We start from the raw sequence: 25,617 nt of genomic DNA, 5'->3' as shown, positions 1-25,617 counted from the left end.
CAGGTACACAAACACTTGGGAATTTTTAAGAGTTGACAATGTTTAGCAGTATTACAGAATACTTTGTACAGAACACTTACTGAAAAACAGTATTTTACCAGACTACATTATACTCCTAACAAAGAGCTGTTGCACAGGTCAGCTTTACAAACAGCTCAAGCATTCAAAAACATACATAAACAAGCAGACACACAGGCAAGGTGACTGACAGGGTTAAATTTCAGAATGATTTAATACAAGTAAAGGAAGAAAATCAGCCTTTACTTTTCAGAGTGAAGTAGCAAAACAAAGCTTTATGCCAAACTGCTCTATCATCTTCATATTTGATCAGGCAGTTAAGAAGCTATTTTGACACTACACCAAACACTAGGGTCAATCTTCTCTAATAAAGATCAAATGTCACTTGCCCACAGTATCTAAAACAAAATCCCGCAAGAAGTGGAGAATTTTTACCAGCTGACTACAGATATTCTGGTATATCCGTATATTCTGGTATTTTTTGTATGGCCAGGAATATCTACTCCAGCAAAGTCACAGCTAGTTAATGAGCAACATGCTCCAAGCAAAACAGTGCTAGAGGAACAAGATCCCTTCCTCCCACAAACCCACATAATGAGGAAGCCCATTTCTCCTCCTTGCACAAGTAATGTCCTACAATCCCTTCTGCTGCATCAATTCCAAGACCGTACCTTAGAAGTCAATCCAACTCACTAATCGCACAGAAAACCATCAACTTTTTTTTCACTCTCCAGCCTAATGAGCTACAACAGCTCACTGAGGATCATATAAATACCAGAAGCAGGGACGAAACATTTTCTTTGTTTCCTGACAATAGCAAATTATTCAATCAGCTCACCAAGATAACTCACCAAGTACAACTTAATTAAACTACCTGAAATTGTTCTAGCAGTGACTCACTTTCAGTTAAAGCAAAACTCACCGGTTTTATCAGGGCAGTCACTATGCCTATAGTTCAAATGTTTTTATACAATGTATACTTTCAAGAAAAAGGTGGTAAAGATTTCCAGCCTTTGACATGGCCTACAAGTCTGTGAACTGTAAGTTCAAACACAGGGCAGTTTTATTTTGAAGACTGTCCCAGGGGTGATTGCTACTCTGACCAGCCTGGTTAAGCCTCAGTTAATATTTTTCCCTTCTGGTGCCTGACAGAGTGCCTGTCAACTACTCAATTGCACAATGTAGCACTACAAGGTATTACTGTAGTACTTTTACAGCCACTCAGTGCATCAGGTTTCTGCTGCAGCTAGCAATTCACAATATATTTTGTGTCACTGCTTCAGTGATCAGTTGCAGAAATACTAAAAACACAAGAATTCATTTTTGATCTGTTAGCTGATATGAGATTGCAGGGGCCTGATTTCATTCAATTTTGCCTGATAGCTTCTTAAAAAATGAGGAAGAAATTTTCCAATCTACCACTCCGCTACTTAACAGAATTTGAGGAACAGCAAGCCATTTGCAAAACACAGTTTACAACAACAAAAAGCTAGAATAATAGAATCATTTAGGTTGGAAGAGACCTCTAAGATAATTGAGTCCAACCACTAACCCAGCACTGCCAGGATCACCACTAAACCCTGTCCCCAAGTGTCACACCTACATGACCTTTAAACATCTCCAGGGATGGTGGCTCAACTACTTCCCTGGGCAGCCTGTTCCAATGCTTGACTAGCCTTTCAGTGATGATGTTTTTCCTAATATCCAACCTAAACCTCCCTTGCCACAACTTGAGGCTGTTTCCTCTCATTCTATCACTTGATACCTGCAAAAAGATGCTGACACCCACCTCACTACAACCTCCTTTCAGGTATTTGTAGAGAGTGACAAGGTCTCCCTTCAGCCTCCTGTTCTCCAGACTAAACCACCCCACTTCCCTCAGCTACCTAAAGCAGATACTTTGTGCTTTGGAATCTCCACTGCTTCCCATCTCACAGATGCCAATCACACAAATACCTGTGATAGCTAGTGGACTGTTTGAGTTTTAAAGCATTCTGGCATCCAGCATACAAACTGCTACATTACTGCCCAGCAGCAAGACAGACAAGATCCTGCGTTAATGAATGCATTAGGCAACTGAAGCAATAGAGATAGGACAGAGCTTTGCAAGGTCTGAGGCCTGACCAGAGCCAAGCTTAGATTGCCTATTCCTACAGCTGGCCTTCAGGAAGTTTTGACCAGCAGAATGTCCCAGGCAAGGAGAGCCAACAAGAAAGTTTTTACTATGCTACATGATCAAAAGATACTCTTTCACTTACCCAAGAGCACATTAAATAAAACTTCCCAATATAACAATGGAAACTGAACATAGCTTCTTCTTAATAAAGGAGTACCTTGGAGAAGGGAGAAAATTGGTAGGAAAGTACTCCTCTAGGCTACAGCTATTCTTTTCAGTCAGGCCATAAAAGAAAGTAGGAAAGGAATTTAGAAGAACACCAGTCTGAGTGTTTAGCTCTCAGAAGTTCTGAAAGAATAAACTCATCTGTAACCATGAAAATTAGTTTTCTACTAATTGAAGTCATAAGTTCACACACACAACATCCACACTCTTCTTCAGACTGTTATTCCAATATCGAGTCAGAAGCAAAATGCTCTGCAGGTGGCTTGCACAGCTGACTGGTTTCTGAAAATACAGAGCCAAATTATCAGTCTCTTTTGCAGGCTCTCCTTGTGTTCAGACTTCATTCAAAAATCTGTAGGATTTTTATGCTGGAGCTCTCTCAAACTCTGAGAGGTTTGACTGAACCTGGTAACAGGCTGCATGCAGTACGAGAGAGATGAAGCAGAAACCATGCTTCACTTCCTTAGAAAGCAATAATAAAGAGACAGATGCACACACAGAGGCTGAGAAGTTTAAAGCAATGACAACCACCCAGTGCAACAAACCTAGTCCCTTCCCAGCTGAACAACAAACAAGACCAATTATGAGAAAAAAAGGACAAACTTTATATCATGAACATCTCAGTAGTTCCAAGAAATTGAAGAGAGAAGTAACAATTTTTACATCCATGTGAATGAAATGTGACCAAACACTCTTAAACTTCTTTTTTATTCTTAAGCAATCAAGACAAAATAACCTAATGAATAATTGAACAGCCAAGAGAGCAAAAGCATAAAAAGATCATTTTCTTAGAGGCCAGCTGTGATTTAAGTGACCTCCTTTGGTTGTTATTTCCCATGTAAAACATTCTCCTTTTAGTCATAGCCTATTCAGAAGAGATGTCCCATTCACTTTGTCACACTACTCTCAGTATATTGAGTCTGTAAGAAATCCTGTGACCCCAAATAAGCAGAAGAGATCACTGAATGAAAAGGCCTTCTGCAAAATGAAGGGGCAGGGGAGAAGAGAAGATGCTTTCAGATTAAGTTTAAATGCCTCTGCAAAACACTCCTTAGCAAAACAAGCTACGATTCCAACAGTTTGCTGCACACTAAGCAGCAATTTAAGCTGTTGGGCTTGAGAAAACCCACACAGCTCCCCACAAAAAAACTACAGCATTAGTTTAATGAGAACTTACTTAATGAAAACTCATATTAGGATTAAAAAACTCCTAGTGCAAATACATGTATCAATGTAGACTATAACACTGTCCATTACGCTGTCCACCACGGAGAACAGAAAAACTGCTGATAATACTTTAGGCATAATAGATTGATGAAGACTATACATATGGCTCTAAGGTTTTGGAAGTGACATCTATTCAGTCAGCTTTTTTTTCTAGAAGGGGTAGCTGGGGAAAGACTTGCTGCACACAGAAGTTGGAGCCACATGGCCTTCAAAACCTATACAGAACTAAATCAGCATAACATTCTTCTGCTTGCACTCCTAAAATTCAACTTCGATTTGCTACTAAACAGATATCCTAACCAAAATGATTCTATGGGTGCATAGCATCTTACCTATGATGAAACACCCACTGAAAGCCAGAAACTGGCCAACATGCCAACACAACTTCACAAAATAAATCATTCTTACCAAACAGCGAAGAATCTACAGAGGAGCTTCTCAACTCGATAATATGAATGCCATTTCCTATTTATATCAAGTTACTTACGTGTGTAACTCAGGAAAAAAAAATACTGTTTCAAGTTACCCACAGATTTGGGTCCAGGTACTCTTGCTTACTTTCTCCAGTCATCTTTAATTCAAAGCTATTATATGTATTCATTTGTTCTCTTAGATTACAAGATTACTCAGAGAAAGCAAACATACTGCACCCAAAAACAAAACGGTGAAGGGTGCCCTCATGGTTTCTGGGGGAAAGATTTGTTGTATTCCCTTAATTCCTCTCTCTCTTTCCAATATATTGACAGTATATTTGTACTTTTTTCCATTTGGTTTGTTTTAATTTGGACAATGCAAAAACAACACCAAAATCAGAAATAAAACACACAAGTTTTTTCAGCAAGATCTGACCAAGATATAGGCACAAGCAATACTACAATAGAAGTTAAACTCTGTGAAGTGACCCCATCAATCTGTTCTCTTATCTTTACATGAACGGAAGGTTTAGAAGATATGTCACAACTAAGACAGCTCATTCCCACTTGACTCATTTTTGATCAAAAGTCCACTAAACATATTTCTTCTCCATAGATGCACAGTATATCCCCTGTAGTTTCATGCTGATTTAAGTACCCAGAGCTTTTCTCGAAGAGAAACATTGACTCCAGTACTAAACCTTCACAAGGCACATCTAGGTAGATGTCTATGCAGTGCAAAGAGCTGCCAGCGCTACTTAGCAATACATTGAAATACAAACTTGAGAGCTAGAGACACTACTGTGCATTGAGTAACAACACTCAGTGAACCTCCCTGCAACCCTCCACAGTCTCTGCCAAGGACATTAGTAAAGGCAAGAAGATTAGCAGCTTTTGAAGAGCTACCTACTCATGGAACCACAGGGCTGTATTTACAATGAGGGAGACAAAGATGTGAGTTTCAGTGATTTCTTAGTGCTTTGTGCCTACAAATACTGACTTCTTCCAACTTTCCATCGTCTCCTCAAGTATTTTCAAAACTTCTGGACAATAAACACAACCACTCTGGGCAATGAAGGAAGTATGAGACTAAAGACAGTTCCCATAAGAATATGTGTGCTACCTAGCCATACATGCTTATAACCCCTTACACCTATTTCTCACATCACATCCCAAAGACCTACAAGAAGTGGAAATGATGAATTAAGCTTGTTGTGAATCTTGTTAGGTGAATACTGGAAAAAAAGTATTTGGGGAAATGGTGCTCTACTACAAAAATACAAATATACAAATAATACAAATATAACTGTTGTCAACTTCGAATCCAGGAATAAGAAACTTTGCCAACTACCAGATACCTAGATTTGTCTAGCAAATACACAATTCAGAAAAGTATAATATCTATACGAGCTGGAAAAATGCCTCGTACCTACCTGCAGGACTATGAAGTAAAACTCATCTTTAAAAGAGGTTCAGAATCACCATGTCTTTATCTCAGCCCTGGATTACTTGCTACTGCTTGACCTTTTTGTGTTACTGTTCTGCTCTGTCCCCCAGAGCAGCGCATGCAGAGCATACTGCAGTCAAGGTAATCATCATGGCTTTAATTCAACTATCCATGCAATGTTCCTGCTCACTGAACCATTGTGCATCCAATAGCAACCCACTGGGCCTACCCAAAAGTGATCCAATAACAGAGCATTGCCCTAGTAAGCTGCTAGGTAAGACCACAAACCATAAGAACAATGCCTGTATATGACTATATTATGAATCATACACAGGACTACAAAGCAGTGACAGGTGACTTTCAACAATCCATTTATTACTCTGACCAAAACAGTAGCACAGTGGAGACAAGTGACCACAGTCATGCAATTTTCCTTGCCATGGCACTCTGCTCCACATACTGGTCTACTTCTGGCATCCCACTTCACATGTGAAGAGAAACAAGATGTAGAGCAGTTAAAAGTTGTTAGCATTGATTTGACAGGCTTAATGATTTGGCACAAATACAACTTGAGATCCCAGGGTGAAATATCATACCTAAGACTTACCTGAAAGAGAAAGTTTTAGTCACTAATGCAAACTTTCCTAGAATCTTAAAGTAATTATTAATGACGATCTCAAGAGCACAGCCACTCTCCCTGTCACAGAGTTTGGATAAGATGCATCTGAAGACAGCTGCTTGCTTTTTCCCCGACCTGAGCTCATCAGTTTCATCTCCGGTTTAGTGAAATGACAACAGACAATTAACATGGATTATTTCAAAGAACTAGGAAGCAGGTCAGCCTGGTAACTGAAGAGCTGGGAACAAGCTGGAACAGCTGGAAACAGCAGCCTCCTAACCCAGATCTGTCTGATCAGACTGTTCAGTCATTGCAATTACAACAATAAAGTTGAAGGCAGTAGGACTTGTCCCTTGCCTTCTCTCTTTTTTTTATTAAGTAACTGAAAGAAATGTCCAGCTTTTGGAAGAATTTCCATATAATTATGGCTATTAGAAAAAAAACCAATGGGAGATACCAAATTTTAGACAGCTTGCAAACTCGACAATGACAAAACATCCTACATAAGACAGTCCAGGCTGCTGGGCTACCTGTGTAGCACATCCAGAATTTTTTTTTTTGGACATTGTGGGAGGAGCTACACACTCTGACAAAACACAAATGAGTTGTTCTCTCTCAGGTACACAGCCACTCGGTACAACTTAAATTTTGGGGGAGCAAATTTATGGCTCTGTGCTCACTCAAAAATACAAGCAACCTTCTCCTGAGAAGCTTCACAAGGAAGTAGAGTTGCTACAAACATTCACAGGACAATTTTTATACCATTTCGGCCCTCATTACTGAGATCCTCTTTTTAAGAACTGCAGGATAACCCACTTACATTGGCAACTGAATGAATTTGAATGAATCTGGGCAGTTTAAAATAAAAGTGAGAAGTCTAAGCTTTTGAAATACTGGTTCAGAAGACAAGCACTAACTACTGAAAAAGTTTAAAATAACAAAGGATATTACCCACTCTAGTATTTATGTATCTAGTGACAAATCTATCAAGCAACACAAGTTTGAATTTGTTTTTAAAGAAAATCACTGAAACTTTTCATTAATCAATCTCATTTCACCTGATGAGATTAAATCAGCTGTAACTTTGGCTCTTCTATGGATGTATAGGCAGAGCTGAAGGTAAAGTCTCTGAAGCCAGTATTGCTCACCAGGCCAAATGCACCAGAGGCACAGCCAGCTGGACCAGTCATGGGCTGTGAAATAGCATTTGCTGAGAACCACTCTTTCACTGAGGTGTCTGTACCATAGCTTTTATCAGGATAGAAGCAATTAATTTTTTTCATGTATTACCCAAGCCTTTACTGAAAACAGTGAGTATCAATATATATATATTGACAACAACTACTACTGCACACCAAGTTCAAACTTTTCTATTGTCCTTGTTTTATCTGGGATAGGGTTTATTTCTTCTCAGTAGCTCGTACAGAGCTCTGTTTTGGATTCAGTACCAGAACAATGTTGATAACATTGATGTTGTGTTTGTTGCTAAGTTGTGCTTATCCTAAGTCAAGGACTTTGTGTCTCATGCTCTGCCAGTGAGGAAGTACACAAAAAGCTGGGAGGAAGCATAGCTGGGACAGGTGATACAAACCGGCCAAAAGGATTCCACACTATAAAAACTAATGCCCAGAATATAAACTGAGGGAGTTACCCAGAAGGGGCTGATCAGTGTGTGGGGACAGGGTCTAGCATCAATCAGTGGCTGATGAGCAATTATACTGTGCATCACTTGGGTTTTTCTTTATATTATCATTATTTTTTACTATTATAATTATATTTCACTTTGTTTAAATTAGTAAATTGTTCTTACCTCAACCTACAAATTTTACTTTTGCTTCTCCTCCAGGGAAGAGGAGCCAGGGGTGAAGGGGGTGGTAGGCAAGAAGCTGCATGGTGCTTAGTTGCCACCTGGAGTTAACCCATCTATGAGGAAAATGCTCCAGAATTTCAATCAGTTATCGCTTTGGGGCAAAAAGCAACAATATAAATGTTACTGGTCACTGTGCTCAAGTAGTGAGGCAAAAGGAAGGTAGTTTCACAGAATATTCTGACTTAGAAGGGACCCACAAGGATCATTGAGTCCAACTCTTTAACTGAATGGCCCAGACAAGGATTAAATCCACACCCCTGGCGTTATTAGCGCCTGCTCCGACCAGCTGAGCTAATCTCATACAATATACTGCAGTCCACGTAACACGGGGAAAAATAAAAAAAGCATGGGAGGGAAGAACACTAATAGGGAATAGTAGGAATAGCAGAACATCTCTCAGTCCATCCTTGAAACGAAGCGGATGCACCAAACTTTCTCTTCAACTGCTACTATCCTTATCATCAAGAGTCCATCTCCTCCTTTCCTGAGAGTTGGCAGAGGGAGCCCATTTTTCAGTTTGGGATCCCACTTTGAGATCAAACCTCTCCCATCTCAATTCTTCAGTTAATAGATTCATCTTATTCTGACATTTTAAAACATTTAGGGGCCTACTGTTCTATCAGAGTGACTTGAACAGTAACTATAACCCCTCAGTTTGGGAGAATAAAAACTGTTGGAAATTAAACTCCTCACTTCATACATGATAAAGGTAATACAGAATGTGCTATAAACTATTATAGTCCAGCTGCACCTCCTGTGTAGTATGCTGAAGAGTGAGTAATGTGACAAAGATCCTAGGAGACAAAGCTGGATAGCCCACAGCTTTTAGTTTTGTGCTGGAAACTTAAGAGAAGTCAATTCAAGCACAAAACATAGTCCTTGAAGCTTTCCATAACACACTTTGAACTAAATAAGTAAACTCTATCTACACCGTCAACAAGTAGCAAAGGATTTATAACACTTCACAATTTCCACGGAGATTTGAAAGGAGTTTCCAATACCAACAACTTCCACCTTATTCTCCAAGCGGTTTAATCAGTACCACTGTGATCATTCAGACAATGAAATGCCCTGGTACGGGAAGCAAATTCCAGTTTGAAGTCCATGTAGTTGCAGCAGTAAAGGGTCCTTTATCATATTACTCTCACGTCCAAAGCCTCTGTCCTGCCCTAAAAGTATCTGCTTGCTGGCGAAAGAGCCTGTCAGGGCTGGAATCGCTCTTCGTGTGACCCACAGTAAGACCCTGCTGACCCGAGACACGCTCCTGCAGACCACTCGCGGTTGCCCGTGACCTGGTCCGGCAGACCTGCACCCCCCTCGCCCCAGGCTCTGCCGAGGGGGCCCTCACCGGCCCCGCCGCCGGCTTCTTTACCTGGCGAAGAACTCGGCGAAGCTGCTGCCGGCGCCGGCGATGCCCATCCGGTGCCGGGCCCTCTCCGCGGGCTCCTGCGGCGGCGGTGCCGGCTCGGCGGGCGCGGTCCCTCCGTGGGGCAGGTGCTCCGGGGCGCTGCGGCGGCGGCTCACCTCGTACGTGTTGCGGGAGTTCAGGTTCACGTCCGTGAAGCCGAGGGGCGCCGGGGGCAGGGCAGCGGGCTCCGCCCGGTCCCCGCAGGTCCGCGCGCCGAGGGCGGCCAGCGCCCGGCTGCCGGCGTCGCCCCCCGGGCTGCGGGGCGGCGAGGGGCTCTCGGCCACCGCCCCCCCGCGCCGCTCAGCCTCGCTCCGCAGCCGGCAGCTCCTCAGCGGCTCTTCCAAGGCTGTTCCCAAGGGGACGCCTCCCGCCGGGCAGGGCGGGCAGGGGAGGAAGCCCCCGTTCTGCAGTTTCGCTTCCTCCTCCTCCGGCCCCGGCTCATCCCGTCCTGCCCGAGGGGGCGGCGGCGGCGGCTCCTGCGGCGGTAGCAGGAAGCCGACGTCCCCGTTGGTCATCCTCCCGCACGGGCCCACGGCACAGGCGGCCCCGTTCGCGGGCTTCTCCGGGCAGCGCTTCCCACCCGCCGCCGCGGCGGGGCCGAGCGCCGCCAGGTACCGCTGCAGCAGCCGCTCCTGCCCCGGCCCGCCGCCCCGCCGGCTCGAGCCCCGGCTCCCATCCCGCTCCCCGTCCTCCTCCTCCTCCGCCGCCTCCTCCTCCGCCGCCGCCGCGTCCTGCCGGCCCGCGGGAAGCACGGCTGCGCCGCCCGGAGCTCCGGCATCGTCCGGCCCCACCATTTGCCGCCGCGGAGCCCCGGGGGCGCGGCGGGGGCCGGGGCGCGCGCCTTCCTCCGCACCGGCGGCGCCGCGAGCGCTGGCAGCCGGCGCCGCTCCGCGCGTCGGGCAGCGGCCTCGGCGGGGGGGCGGGCGGGCCCGACACACGCAGGCGCGCGGCGCCGGCTCTTCCCCCCGGAAAGTCACCATAGAGAGGCCGGGCAGGAAGCGCCCGCCCGCTCGCTCGCTCGCCTTCGCGGCAGGGCCGCACCCAGAACCATAGAGATGGCACCCAGACAGGCTCTTCCCCGCCAGAGGCGCTATGGAGGCCGCGCCCCCGCCCCCCCCGCTACCGTATTCCATCGAAAGACTCGCGGCGCGCAGCATGTACCGCATTCCGCCGATATGCCGCGGCTGCTGAAAGCCCAGCCCGGCGGCCTCATCCCTCCGTCCCTCTGTCCCTGCCCCAGAGCCGCTCCTGCTGGGATTGTACGAGCTGTCCCGGCACGCCGCCGGCCGGGAGCCGGCGTATTTACTGCACACGCCCGCCCCGCCTGCGGGACCGGGGAGCCGGCCGCGGCACAGCCCGGGGAGGGCTGTCCCAGCCCTGGGAGCGGGGCGGGCTCCGAGGAGGGCGGCGGAGGGTCCGGGCAGCCCCGGCACCCGTGTCCCCGCGGGGACGGGCAGGGCAGGACAGCATCACTTTTTGGAGGAGATAGGACCTACCTGAGCTTTGGGGGAAACGGGAAGGGAGAAAAGAGAAATGAGATCGACACTTCGAAATCTTGGGGTGAATCCTCTCCTGAGCAAGCGATGGAGTGTCACAACTCCTCAGGTTAACGCTGGAGAGGTGGATGGAGGACATTTACAGAGGCAGGTCCTGTCAGCTCTGTTTCCCACCACATCTCTCAAATAAACCAAGTTATTACAGTCCCCTCTGCCCAGCAGGAGAGCCAGGGCACAAGTCACATGCAAAAGAAAAGGCAAAGGGGCTTCAAGTCCCCGGAAGAGCAGTAACAGCATAGGTCCCATGCTTGGTCTAGTAGGCTACCCCTCATCCAAGGCAAACACAAAAAGAGACACCTCAACCCAACAGATAACTTACGTATTCCAACAGTAAATACTCACAGTTCGTAGCAAGGGAAGTGCCATTCTTCTGGGAATCCTTGGCCAAAGAAATTCTCCATCTAATAAACCCACCTTCTGATGTGTTCCAGTGTGGTGCAGGGCCCTCCTTTTAAAGGCAGGCAAGTGGGGCATGCCCAGAGAGAGGCATCGCCCACCACGGGGAAGAAACAGCCATCCTCTCTTTAGTTTTTTTTTTCCTAAAAATTGTGAGCATTTTGGAAAGAAATATTTAAACTGGGAATCTTCATCTAAATAAAAAGTTGATGCATTTTATTGTGTTATGATTTCTTGTTAGCACTTTGCAATAAAAAATCTTCTGTGCTTTGCTTAAGTTAAAAAAAAAGTGATTTCTCTTTTTCTTGTCATCTTGTAACTGCACTTTTGAGGTCAGATGTGCAACACTGGTGTTCTACATGCAACCAGGAAGTCTGATCTCATCCCTTTTGATGTGACTAACTGGCAAATACTTGGGATCTCAAATCTGATTTGACTATCTTGGTAGCAGGCATGCAGCCTCATCCAGCTACAGCTGTGCCAGACAAGGGACCACTGATCTCAGCTGCTTGCAAAAATGCCCAGTAAATATTCCCAGAATTGCCTTTCCTTCGAATATGACAGTTGACCTGCTTGTTGGGAACACTTTGTAGACTACTTTGGTCAAAAGAAACCATTAACAGAGGAACTAATTAAGCTTTTTGGTTAGATAAAGCTTTCTAGTTAAGGATTTTTGCTGTAACTAAGATGGTAGGCTTTTTGTTCTCCACTTTGATCCGGGTCTTCTCAGACACGTGGAGGCTGATCACTCTGCCTGCAGAGTGAATGTACATCCTGGAGGCTCTCTGCCTTTACCAGTGAGGATTTCAGGTTTAAGGAAACACTCAGATCCAGAGAGTGTCCGCGTTCACTTTCAACCAAGGGTTCATTGTTTACCTGGGATGCTCTATGGCAGTGTGACCTTTGAATAGACTTCAGTGATTTCATTAATGCAGCAGCAGCAAAGCAGTACTAGATGTTAAACAAGCTAAGCAAAATGGAGACTGGCACTGAGGGTATAACGCAGGGCTGGTTTATGGTGAACTGATTTCAGTCAGTGCAGAAGGGATAGTTGGTAATTATGCCAGGGATTCCAAAGAACAGCACATTGTATTGCACAAAATAAGACAATTTGGTTCATTGAATTTGCATTTATTTCCACCTCCAGGACTGCAGTGATTTAATCCCAGACCGCAACTAAGGCCCACACAGTCATTTGCTCAATCTCCCAGTGGGCTGGGGGAGTGTAAAAATGAGGAAATCCATAGGTAAAGACAGTTTAACAGATAAAGCAAAAGCTGTGCACACAAGCAAAATAAAGCAAGGAATTCATTCAGCACTTCCCATTGACAGGCAAGTGTTCATCTAGTTCAGCTCAGTCTGATTTGAATGAGCAAAAATGAGCAGCTAGTCTGCAGAACATCGTCAGCAATCCACAGGGAAGAAGTGGGACTAAATAGCAGATTATGAGTGAGGAAACTGTAATTTACAATTTTTTCCCAAAGACTGAGAAACAACACTAGTCTGTTAAAAAACCCAAACAACAAAATGTACAACTAATAAGCCAATGCCTATCACTAACTTCTCATTATCAAAAGAACAACATAACAAAGACTCAGATATTAGTCTAACTCTTATGCCAATCAATGCTGCTAACTGGAATACCCACTTAACAGGTACACCCAATAACCAGTATGTAGCTGATGGTTTCTCAGAGCTGTTTCATTACTTCTGTAATTAAAATATGGAATGGCTTCCTCAAATCAATGTATAGGAAGAGCTGTACCCTAGGGCTCCCAAAACCTCAGATGTTCTTCTATTTGCAATATAGTTGTGATTTCTGGCAGTTCACTCCTGAGGCTTTCACTTCTTTGGAAATGCTGCTTTGGAAAGAACATCTTGCACCCCACTAGTAGCAGTTCGCACTTTTAATACAAAGCCCTCTGGACAAGATCTCATCGCAGAGTGTAACTAACAATTAATTATTTGACACAATCCTGCACACTGAAAGTTTCTCCTTGGCACACTCTGCGATGCACGCTCCTGCTGCAGTCCTACAATTAAATTACACTGCTTGTGGATCAAACATTTTGTACACCTGTATTAAGGCAATTCAGTCTGTATTACTTTGTTTGTGTATGTTTACACTTCTGGTGGTTCAAACAGTGCCAAAACCACCCTGAGCACTGCTGTGGGCTAAGCTGCACTTGCTATTGCTCTGTTAGGCACCAGGAGCCTTTCCAGGTTATTGACAGTCACTGGAAGACTCTCCATTCATAAAACCTCCATGTTTCCCACTGCCAGACTGGGCTAATTAGATGACATACCTACATATAGACTTCTGTTTCCTTCTGGATATCACCATCAAAATACAGAAAAGCCAAAGACTGCAATGTATCCAAATATTCCTGGTTTAAATGTCACTATACCCATATGGACAGAGAGTTATCTAGAAATCACCCTTATCTGAAACCAGTTTAGAACAGAAACAAACAGAAATATTTATTACCACATCCAAAACAGATTTGTAATCACACAGGTTCTTAACAGCGTAGAAGAAACAAATGAAAGCAATTTAAAATCCACTTCTGTTATGATCCAAAAGTCTTTTGCTTTCCTCTTTCTATCCAGTTAACCAATCAGACACTTACTTACCTGATCCACAGTCTCTGTCCATGCCTGCCAGAAACGCTGTGTTCACAGAAACTTTGAGTTTTCTCTTTCTTTTTGTACAAATTCACCCTTTGAAATGCACCAAAATGGGCAGAGAACAGACACAGATGAAGCAAAGGAACAAGTAAGTGTCAACACGTAACACAGGACCTTGTATTTCTCAGCCTGAGATCCTCACTTGCTCAGGCAGTAACCCTGTGTTGTTAGGGGAGACATATTTTTGGAAGGAAGTGAAAGGAAGGTCACTGTAACGAGGAGAAGACCTGAGCCCTCTTCTCCTTTCCCTGAGAACATTTTGGCCAGCTGTTCTCTACCTACATCTTTTGGGTTTGTATAGGGGGTTTAGAGGACCAAGAACAATTATTCTCCTACATATTTCATCCACTGATCTTGAATCACATATATTCAGTTTCAACTGGTTTTGAAGGTTTTAAAAACTTTCTGGTTTTTAGGCAAGATAGCAGAATTATTCTTAGCCTACAGCAGTACCCATTTTTTGTGGGAGCTCATTCAGCTGCAGGGATTTTACTTTGCACTTTTCTTGCCAACATATATTGTCACGTGCAATGAGAGTGTTTGCTTTTCTAAAGCTAATATGTTGTTGATAAAGATTTGTTAGTCCTCCCCTATGGTGATTACAACAAATTTCTGTCTCAGTCTTGTGCTGTTTGCTTACTTGTCATTAATACTAATAAAATCACTTCTATGGCCAATAAAGCAAAAGCAGGAAAAAAGTGATTCTTGGGAATTTTCCTTTTAATTTTTTTTAGTCAAGTTATATTGCATTTATATTGTGAAATTAAAATTTTAAAATAATGTTGTAACACACATTGGGGGCTATGAGAACAGAATTCTGTCTTTGCATTCTCCAAACACATCCTCTTCACTTCATAAGGTAAGTTCACTTTAAATATTTAGGAATAATCTAGTTGATTTGATTTTAATCTTCCCTGAACCTACAGATGCCACGTATAAATATACAGCATGACTCTAAAATGCTGCCAAGATTGAGTATCAGATCCTGGGTGCTCTCAAATTCTGTCTGATAAATTTAGTGGCAAGAGAATTACTGTAAGAAAAAAGTCCACTAAGATGAAACTTGAAAGAGTCTTTCCTCCTGAACTCAGTGAGAACTGAAAGGGGCTTAGGACTATTTGCACATGAAAACTTTTAATTGGATTTTATTATAAATTATTGTCTTGAGGTATGACCAGCATAGAATCTTTCAAAACTTGCATAGAAATTTGAAGAATTTGTCACAGAATGTACAAGACCAAAGGAGTGAACAGTTTTCAGTGACAATATTGGTGTGAATTGATCTTACTCACAGATCCAAAATTACCTACTTTTTTTTTTTTTTTTGCATTACTGTCCTAGAAGTTCTGTTGGTTTCACAGCACATGAAGCTGAGAGATGCAGATACAGGAATAAATAGGTGGAAGCAAGAGCTGCCTACCTCAGTTTACTAAGCACTGCTTGTGAATGTTGAACCAGGTCCTAAATAATAGTAAAAAAATTTTATTCTTAAAAGAACAAGTATCCCTTATCTTGGGCAAACAGAATAAGAGGGAGTGGTTGGAAAGTTGGAAAGGGTAAGGTTCAATTTACTGCTGTGTGTTTAAGCTGCACTAAACTGGCAGACAGTCCCTCAGGAAATGCTGCAGCCAGGCACAGCCAGTCGGAGTAGGACTAATCACAGGCGGTGCAAAAGGGGAGAAACTTTTAAAGTATATTATTTATTAAGGGCATTTGTTAAGTATATTTGCTAAGAAATGTTTGTCTATTTGTACAAACCAACATGCAACTTTTGGCACCATGGATGGACAGGAATGAGGGAAATGAGAAAAAAAAATTAAAAAGAAGAGGCGTGTATTTACTACGCAGAAATATCACCTTCTAATTATGCAGTGTTGCATCCTACACATATCCTGAGCTATTTTCCAGACAGCACTGAGAGCTTGTGTTGTTGAGTTATTCTATAAAGCTTTACGTTATGCTCATCACTGAAGTGTCCCAATCCAACACTGCATCACGTAATGGCTGTAAATGCAGCTATTAGACGATGGCTGTGGCTGAATAGCGTGACAGTAGAACACTTCTCATTTTTCAGTTCCAGGGGTATAACTTATTTTATCCTGACTCAGTCTTAAGAACCAATCATACATCCTGCCTCCTCTTCTCTGTGTAATCTTTTCCATAGATGGAGTACCAAGGAAGAATTGAAAGAGACCTGTCCCCAGCCTAAACAGTCTCATGGAAAGTACCTATCATGCAATCAAGCTATAGCCAGTGCAACTGATATTTGGCATGTTCTACCACAGGAAAAGAAGCCCTACAGACAAGGGCTTTTGTTTATCTCTTGTTTATCTCAAACAAAAATTTGTTCAGCTCTTACAAGAGAAGGAACGTGGAGCACTAGGTGGCAAGGTGTGTGAGCTGTTGGAACTTCTGGGGCAAAGATTATAATCAAGCGACTCCTGCAGGTTGGATTTGTTTCTGACCAGGGATAATTTCCAAGTAGTTATTCCTACCATGATCTTTACTGTGAGCATTTTCGGTGTCCTTTACCAGCACTAAGTTTGGGGAAACCCAGATTAATTTTCAGATTAAGAAGAACTTGAATCGGAATCAATTTCCAAAGTAGTAAGTGTAGGCTGTGGAACCTTATCTGTTGTGCCTACATGTCTGTAAGTATCCTTGAGCATAAATGCCCAGTTACTTTACATGCTGTGGTCTAGCCATGAGCTTGCAGTAAGTGGGTAAGTTAGGCTTGCCAGTATGGGCTCATACCCTAACTTAGGTAATAGAAAATTTGTGTTGTCAAATGAGTGCGAGGAATTCAAAAATTGCTCTAAAATATGTGTTGGACAGATTATAGGGATGTGGAATCTTCAGAGAGAGAAGAGTGAATATGAGTTTTTTATCAAAAGGCTTTTATCTGCCTCCTGGCATCACTGCTGCCGTGCTTATATTCTGTGTACCATATTCCGCTGCTAATCCTCAAACACAGGTTTTCCAAGCGTCAAGCCTTACTAGTGGCAGTGGCAGGATCTTCCCTTCAGGACAGAAACAATTGTGCATCATGCTCATGTAGTGTGACTGTGCAGTCCAATCAGGTCTGATAGGGGCTGCGTGCACACTTGTAACAAGATGTGAGACTGAAATGGTCCTTATGAAACACTGAAATTCCGTGCCTATCAAGTATCACATCTCCCAGGTGCTAGAAAGGTTTCCAGCTTGCTCACAGGCTCTGTTTCACTAAATCTCTGAAATAAATGAACACAAAACAAAAAGCAATGTTGTGGCTTTCTGAAATTCTTTAAAGTCAAATCATGTTGATTAGAGATTAAATTTGACTTCTTAATTCTGAGTGCTGGGCACTGCCCCATGTAGACAGAAAATCCATTTGCAGCCTGCCCTTTAAAAATAATGCACATCATCTCTCATAAAACTATTTACACATTGTGGGGACATGGGCAAAAAATAAGGAAAACACACACTGATTTTCTAGTTTATTAAAATTCATATATTCTTAAGCAAACCAAAGACATCATTTGTCTGCTGCTTTGGAAATGTGTCATCATAAGTGGAGACAAATTAATACTTCCTACAGGGATCTGAGTATGATTTGGAAATAGTTCTGCCACATCAGTTGGTAAGAGTGAATTTCAAAAATCTTTCATTCTTCAAGATCTGTGTGTGCCCTCTGTTGGAAACAAGGGGTGGATCGCATCTTTTAATCTTAATTTTAAAGGTAGTTTTATAAATGCAATAACAGTCAATGAGGCATTTGTATCTTAAGGTATACAGAAGTAGCATTTTGAAATGGTCAACACTTTATTATAGACTGATTTTCACATTATCTTGGTTACTCTAAACTAGATTAAACACTAGTCAAAATAATATAGGTACAGATTACTATAGCAATGCCATGTGTTTTGCATTTCTGTTTAGAAAACAAAATCAAAAAGCTCTTGTCTGTGATGTGTCTCTGGAAAATGGCAGGCACTGTCATAAAATATCCAAGCGGCTGAACACATTTCTTTGTTAAATAAAGTGCAACTCAAAGAAAGCAAGGACTGAATTAAAACCATCTCTCTGCCTCCTGAACCACTGGGCTGTGTCAGGAGCCAACTCCATCCCAGCATTCCTGCAGAGAGATGTGTGCTGCTTTGCCTTTCAGAGATGCTCCACAGCTGCCAGAGAATGGTGCTCAAGATCAGGAGAGTTAAGAGCACTGTCACGGGGCTGTCTTGCAACTAAAGCTTCTGGTTTTACCTTCTAGATTTGGGACTGTACCTAAATGTCACAATGGGCATTTCATCCCTGCCTGAGTTGGCAAGGGTATCTGCTCTGAAGGTGAAAAATACTGTTCAGGCACTGGCACGCTCCCAGGAGGGCCCAATCTGGTGGGCCAGAGGGGATAAACTGCTGGCCCTGATCTCTCATCTGAGCTGCCTTGAGGGAGGCAGCTAACTAGAGCTGAGCCAAGAGAGCTGATAAAAGATGGGCCTCTAAGAACACCAGAAGGGAAAAACCAAGAGGTTCACTTATGCTAGTTCTGAGGAATAATAAAATAAATAAAATCAAGATAAAAGAAAGCAATGGAATGACCTTATCACTGAAAAGCAATTTGCCAAAAACCCCAAGATGGCTAAATGATTGATGTCTACTCAAAGCTAAACCAAAGTGCAGTCCTTTTGAATTCTGGGATTCAGCTCCAAAATTGAATACTGAGAACAGCCCCAGGAACAGTAGAATCTAGCAGAGAGAGAATAAGAAAGCAATTAGGAGGGTTGGTAAGGCTCTAAATGGCTCTGTGCATTTCCTGTATCACTAGAGGTTAAAGGGGATAATCAAAGAGGATTTGGGCAGTCCTGGGAAGGGGAGTGTTTTCTTCTCTATGTCAGTTGTAAACTGGAAGACACGATGGGAAGAGAGCTACTCTTGCTCTAAGTTTTTCAGTAATGAAAAGAAAGCATTCTCTCAAACTGAATAATATCTGTAAGATAAATCAGAGCAATCCTATAATTTTAAAAGTATAAGAGTCATCTTGTCTAGGTGGCATACCCAAGAACTCTGAAAGCACTTAGACATTAAATGGTTTGGTGCTAGAAAAAATAGGCAGCTTTCATGTGAGACCTGAAGGGTCAAAATAGTGCAACTTCTCTTTATCTCTCTAGGAAATCAGTTCAGCTGCTTAGTGGTCCAGCCAGAAAAAGGGGGCATCTTCACTGTTGAGTACCCCTTGTGCTGTGATACCAACAAGTGTTGCAGAAAAGCCATTTACCTATAGTTTTTGTTGTCCTAATGCCCTTACACAAGAATCCCAAATGCAAATAGTGTCTCTCCAAATTAGGTCATAGAAAGCATCACAGCACCCCTCCAGACTGGAACACATAAGCTCTCAAACAGTAATGCTTGGCAAGGCTTTCCAAAAAGTGAATTTGGTATTTCTGGCCTTTCTATCTGGGAGAGAAGCCAGGCACTTTTCCCAGAAAAGTAATTTGGTTGGCTATTACCTATTTTTTATTCATCCTTACTTAACTTTAAAGGTATTCCAAACTCATGAGCTGATTTGTTAAACATCTGATAGTGAAATCACTGAGAGAACCATATATATATGAAAATATATATGAAGAGCTACAGAGTGGACTCTGTATTGGATGACAAATTCAAATCATTTCTGTTAAGTCTGAGCAGACTAAACATGCTTTTGATACTTAGCTGCCAATTTAGTTATTCTTCCCTTAACTTCTCTAGACAGTTTCTGAAACAATGAATTATTCATCAGCTTCCAGTTCACTCATACAGCTAATCCATATCTCTGTAATAAAATACTATTTTCAGCAGTAAATGCTGCATCCACTATACAAATAGATTAGCAGTGTCAGTATATTATCAAGTTCACAAAACTCTCATGGCATTGAAAGCATGAATATAATATAAAGAGCCAAGATTCTGAGAGTACAGACAGGCATAGATGTACAAAAAGATCTTTAGCTATGCAGAGATGAATAGATGGATAGACAGATAATCATACTGGTTTCAGATGTAACATTATTGCCTTCAATGACATTTTTTTCCACGATGTTTAAAATCAGTCCCCAAAGGGACTGTAAAGTCACCACAGAGCTAATCACAAACCCCAGTTTAGTCTGATTCACATGCTATCAATGGCTTTTCAGACTGCAAGGAAGACAACCTTGCCACAGCATCATTTTAGCAGTGCCTCAATACATTTTACACAGTGAGACTGCATATTAAAAACTGACACTACTTCATGAAGTTTATTATAATAATCCTCCCCCACTTGGACAAGATCTCAAAATTGAATTAACTATTTAATTAACCACTGTTGGTATTACATTCATTTGACAAAGCAGTAATGACGGCACTGGATCAATGTGGCTGCAACCGACAGCTGCTGAGTGAGAGCACACAACGTGGGTGGCACTTGGCACTACCCTGCATGGAGCCCCCAGGCACAGAGCAGACCCTGCCGTTCACCTGCTGGAGGCTCATTCTCCTGAGCCAGCTGCAGCACCATGGCACAGGACATGACAACTGCAGTGCCCTTCCAGGGTGCACCTTGAGGCTTGGCTTGGATTATCATGTCCTGTTTGAGCACTGGGTTTTAACCTGCCTCTGTTGTCCAGCCAGCATGTCAGCGACCTAGACTGAGGCATGAGCTCCAAATGCACTCGTAGTAATCCATTAAAGGCTCAATTTTAATTTCTGAATCAGTTCTCTTCTTAATCATAATCTGTGCTATGAAACATGTAAACACTCAGTCTAGGATGAGATCACTTTGCAAGGGGGAAGTAAGACAAGAAGAAAGAAAAGGGAAGGAGGAGATTGATTTTGGTTTCTTATATAAATCTCTTCTTGGAGGGAGACATTTTAAATGCAGTGATTGCATTTAAAAAACATACAATATCGAGACATTATATACACAATGTCTTATGTATATTCTCTGGATAAGTTTATATTTTTCACAGATGGAACAAGCTTGCAAATTTTCTGGAGTAAGGAGAAGCTGATTTATCCATTCCATCAGTATTTTTTTCCAGTATTTTGCCCAGAACTTTCCTGTTCTATCCCAAATAAGATAAAATCAATAAATAGTTAAAATCAAAGTTTACAGCATTTGCAACTCACTTCACACACTAATTTTCACACAGTTTTGTGTTTTCCACTGTGTTTTTCTTTCCTCCCTCTCCCATACACTTACACTTCACTCCTTCCTGCCCAATATAGGAATAAAAGCAGGGCAATGCTTCTATTTCTGTCTTTGCCACTGACTCATTGTATAGTTTCTTAAGCATTTACATCTTCCACTTGGATCCTCTGGTATCAAAGAAGATGAATGTGTCTGTTGATGGTTTCTTTACGGTAAGAGCACTCATCACGTCTCTCTCTGTGCAGATTCTATTGTGTTTAGTAAGAGTTGAGTCCACACTGCAACCTTCCTATTAGTGAAGGTATTAGTAGGGGTTCTGACTTCAATCTACATGCCTGCTTTTATTACAACAATATGAAATTATTTTTTTTTTAGATTAATCAGTCATATTTTACTTCAGCCAACAGCCACAAAATTTTGAGGTAGGGCATTCACAGATATGCACACAAAATAGCATCATCACATACACTCTCCTTTATAATGCATGCTAAAAAGGAGCTCTAGAGATATTCACAGAGCATAATGTGATCCTGGGAAGAGAAGATACACAGAGCTGTTTTAATATGGAGAATTCTGGCTACAGAGCCCTGCAGCACTACTGTCTGCTGAATATGCAAAGGCATTGCTCTTTCCTTTTCAGTGCTGTATTGCCTTAGGTCCCTCTACTGTCCCACTTACAATCCTTCACAAATATATTCTGTCCTTTGGGGTCATTTTATTGATTGCTAAATAAATGTATCAAGTCAAATTAGCAAGTGTGAAGATAATTCTTACAAAGATTTAGCCTTCACTATTAGAATGAACATGAGAGATCTACTGTGGTTTGCAGATGTTGGCAAAATCCATGTAAGCGGAACTACAGATGGTTCCAAATAAGACAAGAGTGGAGTTAGTTCTTAACTCACAGCCTATGTTATTTTTACAGCTCCTACTGCTTTAACAAAGTAAATATTTAATTAGAGAAGATTCTAAAGCAGTTGTTTGAATTATGAGTTAGTCTTATAGATAAACACATTAACAAGAAATGTATTCCAATTTTCAGTATCATAGCAGGAATAACACAGTGGGCTGCTTAATGAAGACTGTGATGTCCAAGGCACAAAGAAAATAGGATCTTAAAAAACAGGACCAAATGTTAACAATCTGTTATGAAATGGTACAATCCAACTAGTTTAGCTTAAATACCCTGATTTTTTTAACAGGGTAGGCTGCCAGCTATACTGCTCGAAATTTATTTTTAAAATTTCCACTCTCTATTAATTACCAGAAATGTTATAATAGTACAATGGAAATCAGATACTTACTGGCATGAAAATTATTTGTATTGGAACTAGTGGCTGGGGTAGTTTTAATTAGGAGGCAAAGAAATAAAAAAATAACTAATGTAAATATAAATACCTGTTTCCCATGTTAATTAATTACATTAATTGATATTTTCTATTCACATCCCAATCTCTTTTTTTCTCATGACAGGAATACCATATACATTCTTTGGATATGAAGGATTATACCCTATTTGCATTAGGGTGCTTTATTGAGTATAGGCTGTGAATATGTGCTGTAAATATATACATTTGTATGACAATATGCATACTATTATAATAGCAAATAAAAGACTGTTGAAATACATCAGAAGACACCTTTGGTTGAAAAATAAAGAGGCAGGGTTTGGGTTCTGTGAACAACTTTCTGCCAAAATGCAGCAGATCCAAACTAGAGATCTTAGGTTTCTGTGCTTTCGGTTTCATTACATAAAATTTCAAACCAAAAAATAAACGGCACAGTACTGTTTTGGTGAGAACAGGTCCAGACACCCAGCTCTGAGCGCATTCTCGGTGTACGTAAACCGACACGAAGCGACATCCTGCTCGCTAACAAAGCTGAGATGTGATCGCCGTCTCCAAGAGGAGACACTTGGAAAGCGCCAGGTCCTGCCTCGCCCGTGACACTTCGACAAGTACAGGCTGAGGACTGGGAAAGAGCTCTTCCAGGGGGATGCTGTGGGAAAGCTCCGTCCACGCGCTTGGGAAGGGCGCTCGATCCCTTCCCGGTCGGCCCCCGCTCGGTCCGGCTGCGCGGGGGCCGCTGTGGCGGGCACACGGCACCGCCCGGAGCTGCCGCTGCTCTGTCCCGGCGCTGCGGGCGGAACGCGGCTCCCCCGCTGCCCCAGCCCGGCCCCGCTCCGCCGCCGAGCCGGGACGGGCCCTCCCTGCGGCCCCCGCGAGCGGCGGCGGCGGCGAGGCGGGAGGGGAGAGGCGGGGGCCGGGAGGCGAGGCCCCGGCAGCCGGCGGGTGAGTACCCGGGACAGCCCGAGCCGCCGCCCGTCGCCGCCGCGGGGGACGCCGAGGCCGGCGGGCAGAGATGCCCCCGCTGGGGGCTGCTTCCACGGCCGCGGACGGCGCTGGCCGAGGGGGGTCCCGCCGCCGCCTCGGGCGCTGTCCCGCCGGTAAGAGCAGCCAGCGGGGCCCGGGGCAGCGGAGCCGGCCCTTGCGCCGGGGCAGCGCCCCCGATGGGGAGCGCGGCGGTGGGGGGCGGCCCGCGGGTGCTGCGGGCGCTCACAGGGTGCCTGCTGGGCGCCCTGGTGCTGAGCACGCTGCTGGGCAATGCGCTGGTGTGCCTGGCCGTCCTGCGCTTCCGCCACCTGCGCAACAAGGTCACCAACTGGTTCGTGCTGTCACTGGCCATCTCGGACCTCTGCGTGGCCCTCCTGGTGATGCCCTGGAAGGCAGTCACTGAGGTGGCTGGAGGCTCCTGGCTCTTTGGCAGCCACTTTTGTGACACCTGGGTGGCCTTCGACATCATGTGCTCCACCGCCTCCATCCTCCACCTCTGCATCATCAGCCTGGACCGGTACTGGGCCATCGCCAGCCCCTTTCGCTATGAGCGCAGGATGACGCGGCACCTTGCTTGTGCCATGATAGCCACGGCCTGGACTCTCTCCATCCTCATCTCCTTCATCCCGGTGCAGCTACACTGGCATATAGCTGTGGACAAAAGAGATCTAGGCTCCTGGCTACCTGGGACACCCCGCTGTGATGTCAGATTGAACCGCACTTATGCCATCACCTCCTCCCTTATCAGCTTCTACATCCCCGTGGCCGTAATGATCATCACCTATACCAGGATCTACAGAATTGCCCAGGCCCAGATCCGCCGTATCTCCACCCTTGAGAGAGCAGGGGGGCAGTGGCCAGCTCATGGCAAGGAGCCCACCTCCTCTTTGCGGAGTTCCTTGCACAAGGAGACCAAGGTGCTGCAGACCCTCTCTATCATAATGGGAGTCTTTGTTTGCTGCTGGCTGCCCTTCTTCCTGCTCAATTGTCTACTGCCTTTCTGCCAGCCCAACCTCGACGAAGACGCTGAAGGACAGCCACCCTGCGTTGGCCAAACCACCTTCAATGTCTTTGTGTGGTTTGGCTGGGCCAACTCTTCAGTGAATCCAGTGATCTATGCTTTCAATGCAGACTTCAGGAGGGCTTTCAGCAACCTCTTGGGCTGCCGGTGCTGCTGCTGTGGCACACCCAGGTCCCCTGTGGAGAGGGTCAACTTTAGCAATGAGCTGGTTTCCTATCACCAAGACACCACCTGCCAGAAGGAAGGAGCTGTCCCGTTGTCAGTACCTCCTGCTGCCATCACTGCCTGGGTGCAGCCCATGCCCCATGCCATAAGCCTCCAGGGAGAGGACAGCACTGAGGAGAAGTCTATGGAGAAGAGGGTTGTGACTTCTCAGACACAGACTGTGCATGGCAGCAGCCCCAACAGTTGTCAGGTGCCAGCTATTTTGCAATTGGATTGAAAGGCAGAGCTATCCCTGGAAACTGTTGCCCCTGTACAGGAGTTGGTCAGTGTGAGAGACCCCATTGCCTTGTTTCAGAGGGATAAGTGACTAAATGCTTCTCACACACTCAGCCAGCAAAAAGGGAGAGTTCTCCCTGTCTCCATGTAACCTACATCTGTCCCACAGCAACGAAAGTCCCATGCCAGAGGGATAGGAAAACACTGCTCTTACCACAGAGGGGTGATAGGCATATGAAGTCCATTCCAAAGGCACATAGCAGCCAGACATTAACCTCTTCCCACAGCCACATTCACCCGTTATCTCACAGTCATTAGACATCTCCCATGCATTTGTTCACCCCCCACCCTGCAGTCAAACTTGAGGTATGCATTAAGAATAGTGAGATAATTAAAGTGAAAACAACTCATAATTCAGGCAGCCAATCCCTCCAGAAAGTAGAAATATAATGTGATCCACAAAAAAAGCAATGAGGTCATCTATGTCAACCCATTTCTCTACTTACAGATATGAAGACCAACAAAAGGCAGAGCAAACAGGTGTTGGATGGCTTGCAGAAGAGAGAATACTGGGAAAACTTTATGATTATTTCTACGTGTGTAAAAGGGTTCAGCAGACATTAAGGGAATACAGTGGCATCTCACTGTCCTCTGCTTCTCTGTCCACTATTTAAAAGTTCTTCATCTGACCA

The 25,617-nt window shown here is 43.9% G+C and overlaps 2 protein-coding genes across 3 annotated transcripts in view; one reads left to right on the top strand and one right to left on the bottom strand.

Moving 5' to 3' along the window:
- TBC1D12 (TBC1 domain family member 12) overlaps nucleotides 1–10,152 on the bottom strand; it is a gene marked incomplete at its 5' end in the record, with an annotated part of 41,622 nt that extends 31,470 nt beyond the window's left edge. Inside the window, one exon of one of the 2 annotated variants that reach the window (XM_082286495.1) lies at nucleotides 9,308–10,152. In XM_082286495.1, coding sequence (XP_082142621.1) covers nucleotides 9,308–10,137 — 830 coding nt within the window. The remainder of the gene's footprint in view (nucleotides 1–9,307) is intronic. The other variant, XM_082286494.1, reaches the window with a different exon arrangement.
- Nucleotides 10,153–23,639: 13,487 nt separating this feature from the next.
- Nucleotides 23,640–24,926, top strand: LOC309575753 (D(1) dopamine receptor-like; the record flags this gene model as incomplete). The annotated part of the gene is made up of 1 exon (XM_082286537.1): nucleotides 23,640–24,926. The coding sequence occupies one exon, from the start codon at nucleotides 23,640–23,642 to the stop codon at nucleotides 24,924–24,926; it is 1,287 nt and encodes a 428-aa protein (XP_082142663.1).
- Between the last annotated feature and the right edge of the window lie 691 nt (nucleotides 24,927–25,617).

This window comes from Coloeus monedula, assembly GCF_965178545.1.
Source record: "Coloeus monedula genome assembly, chromosome: 8".
Lineage (NCBI taxonomy): Eukaryota > Metazoa > Chordata > Aves > Passeriformes > Corvidae > Coloeus > Coloeus monedula.
The sequence above is the reverse complement of the archived record's forward strand: the minus strand, read 5'-3'. Positions and strand labels throughout refer to the sequence as shown.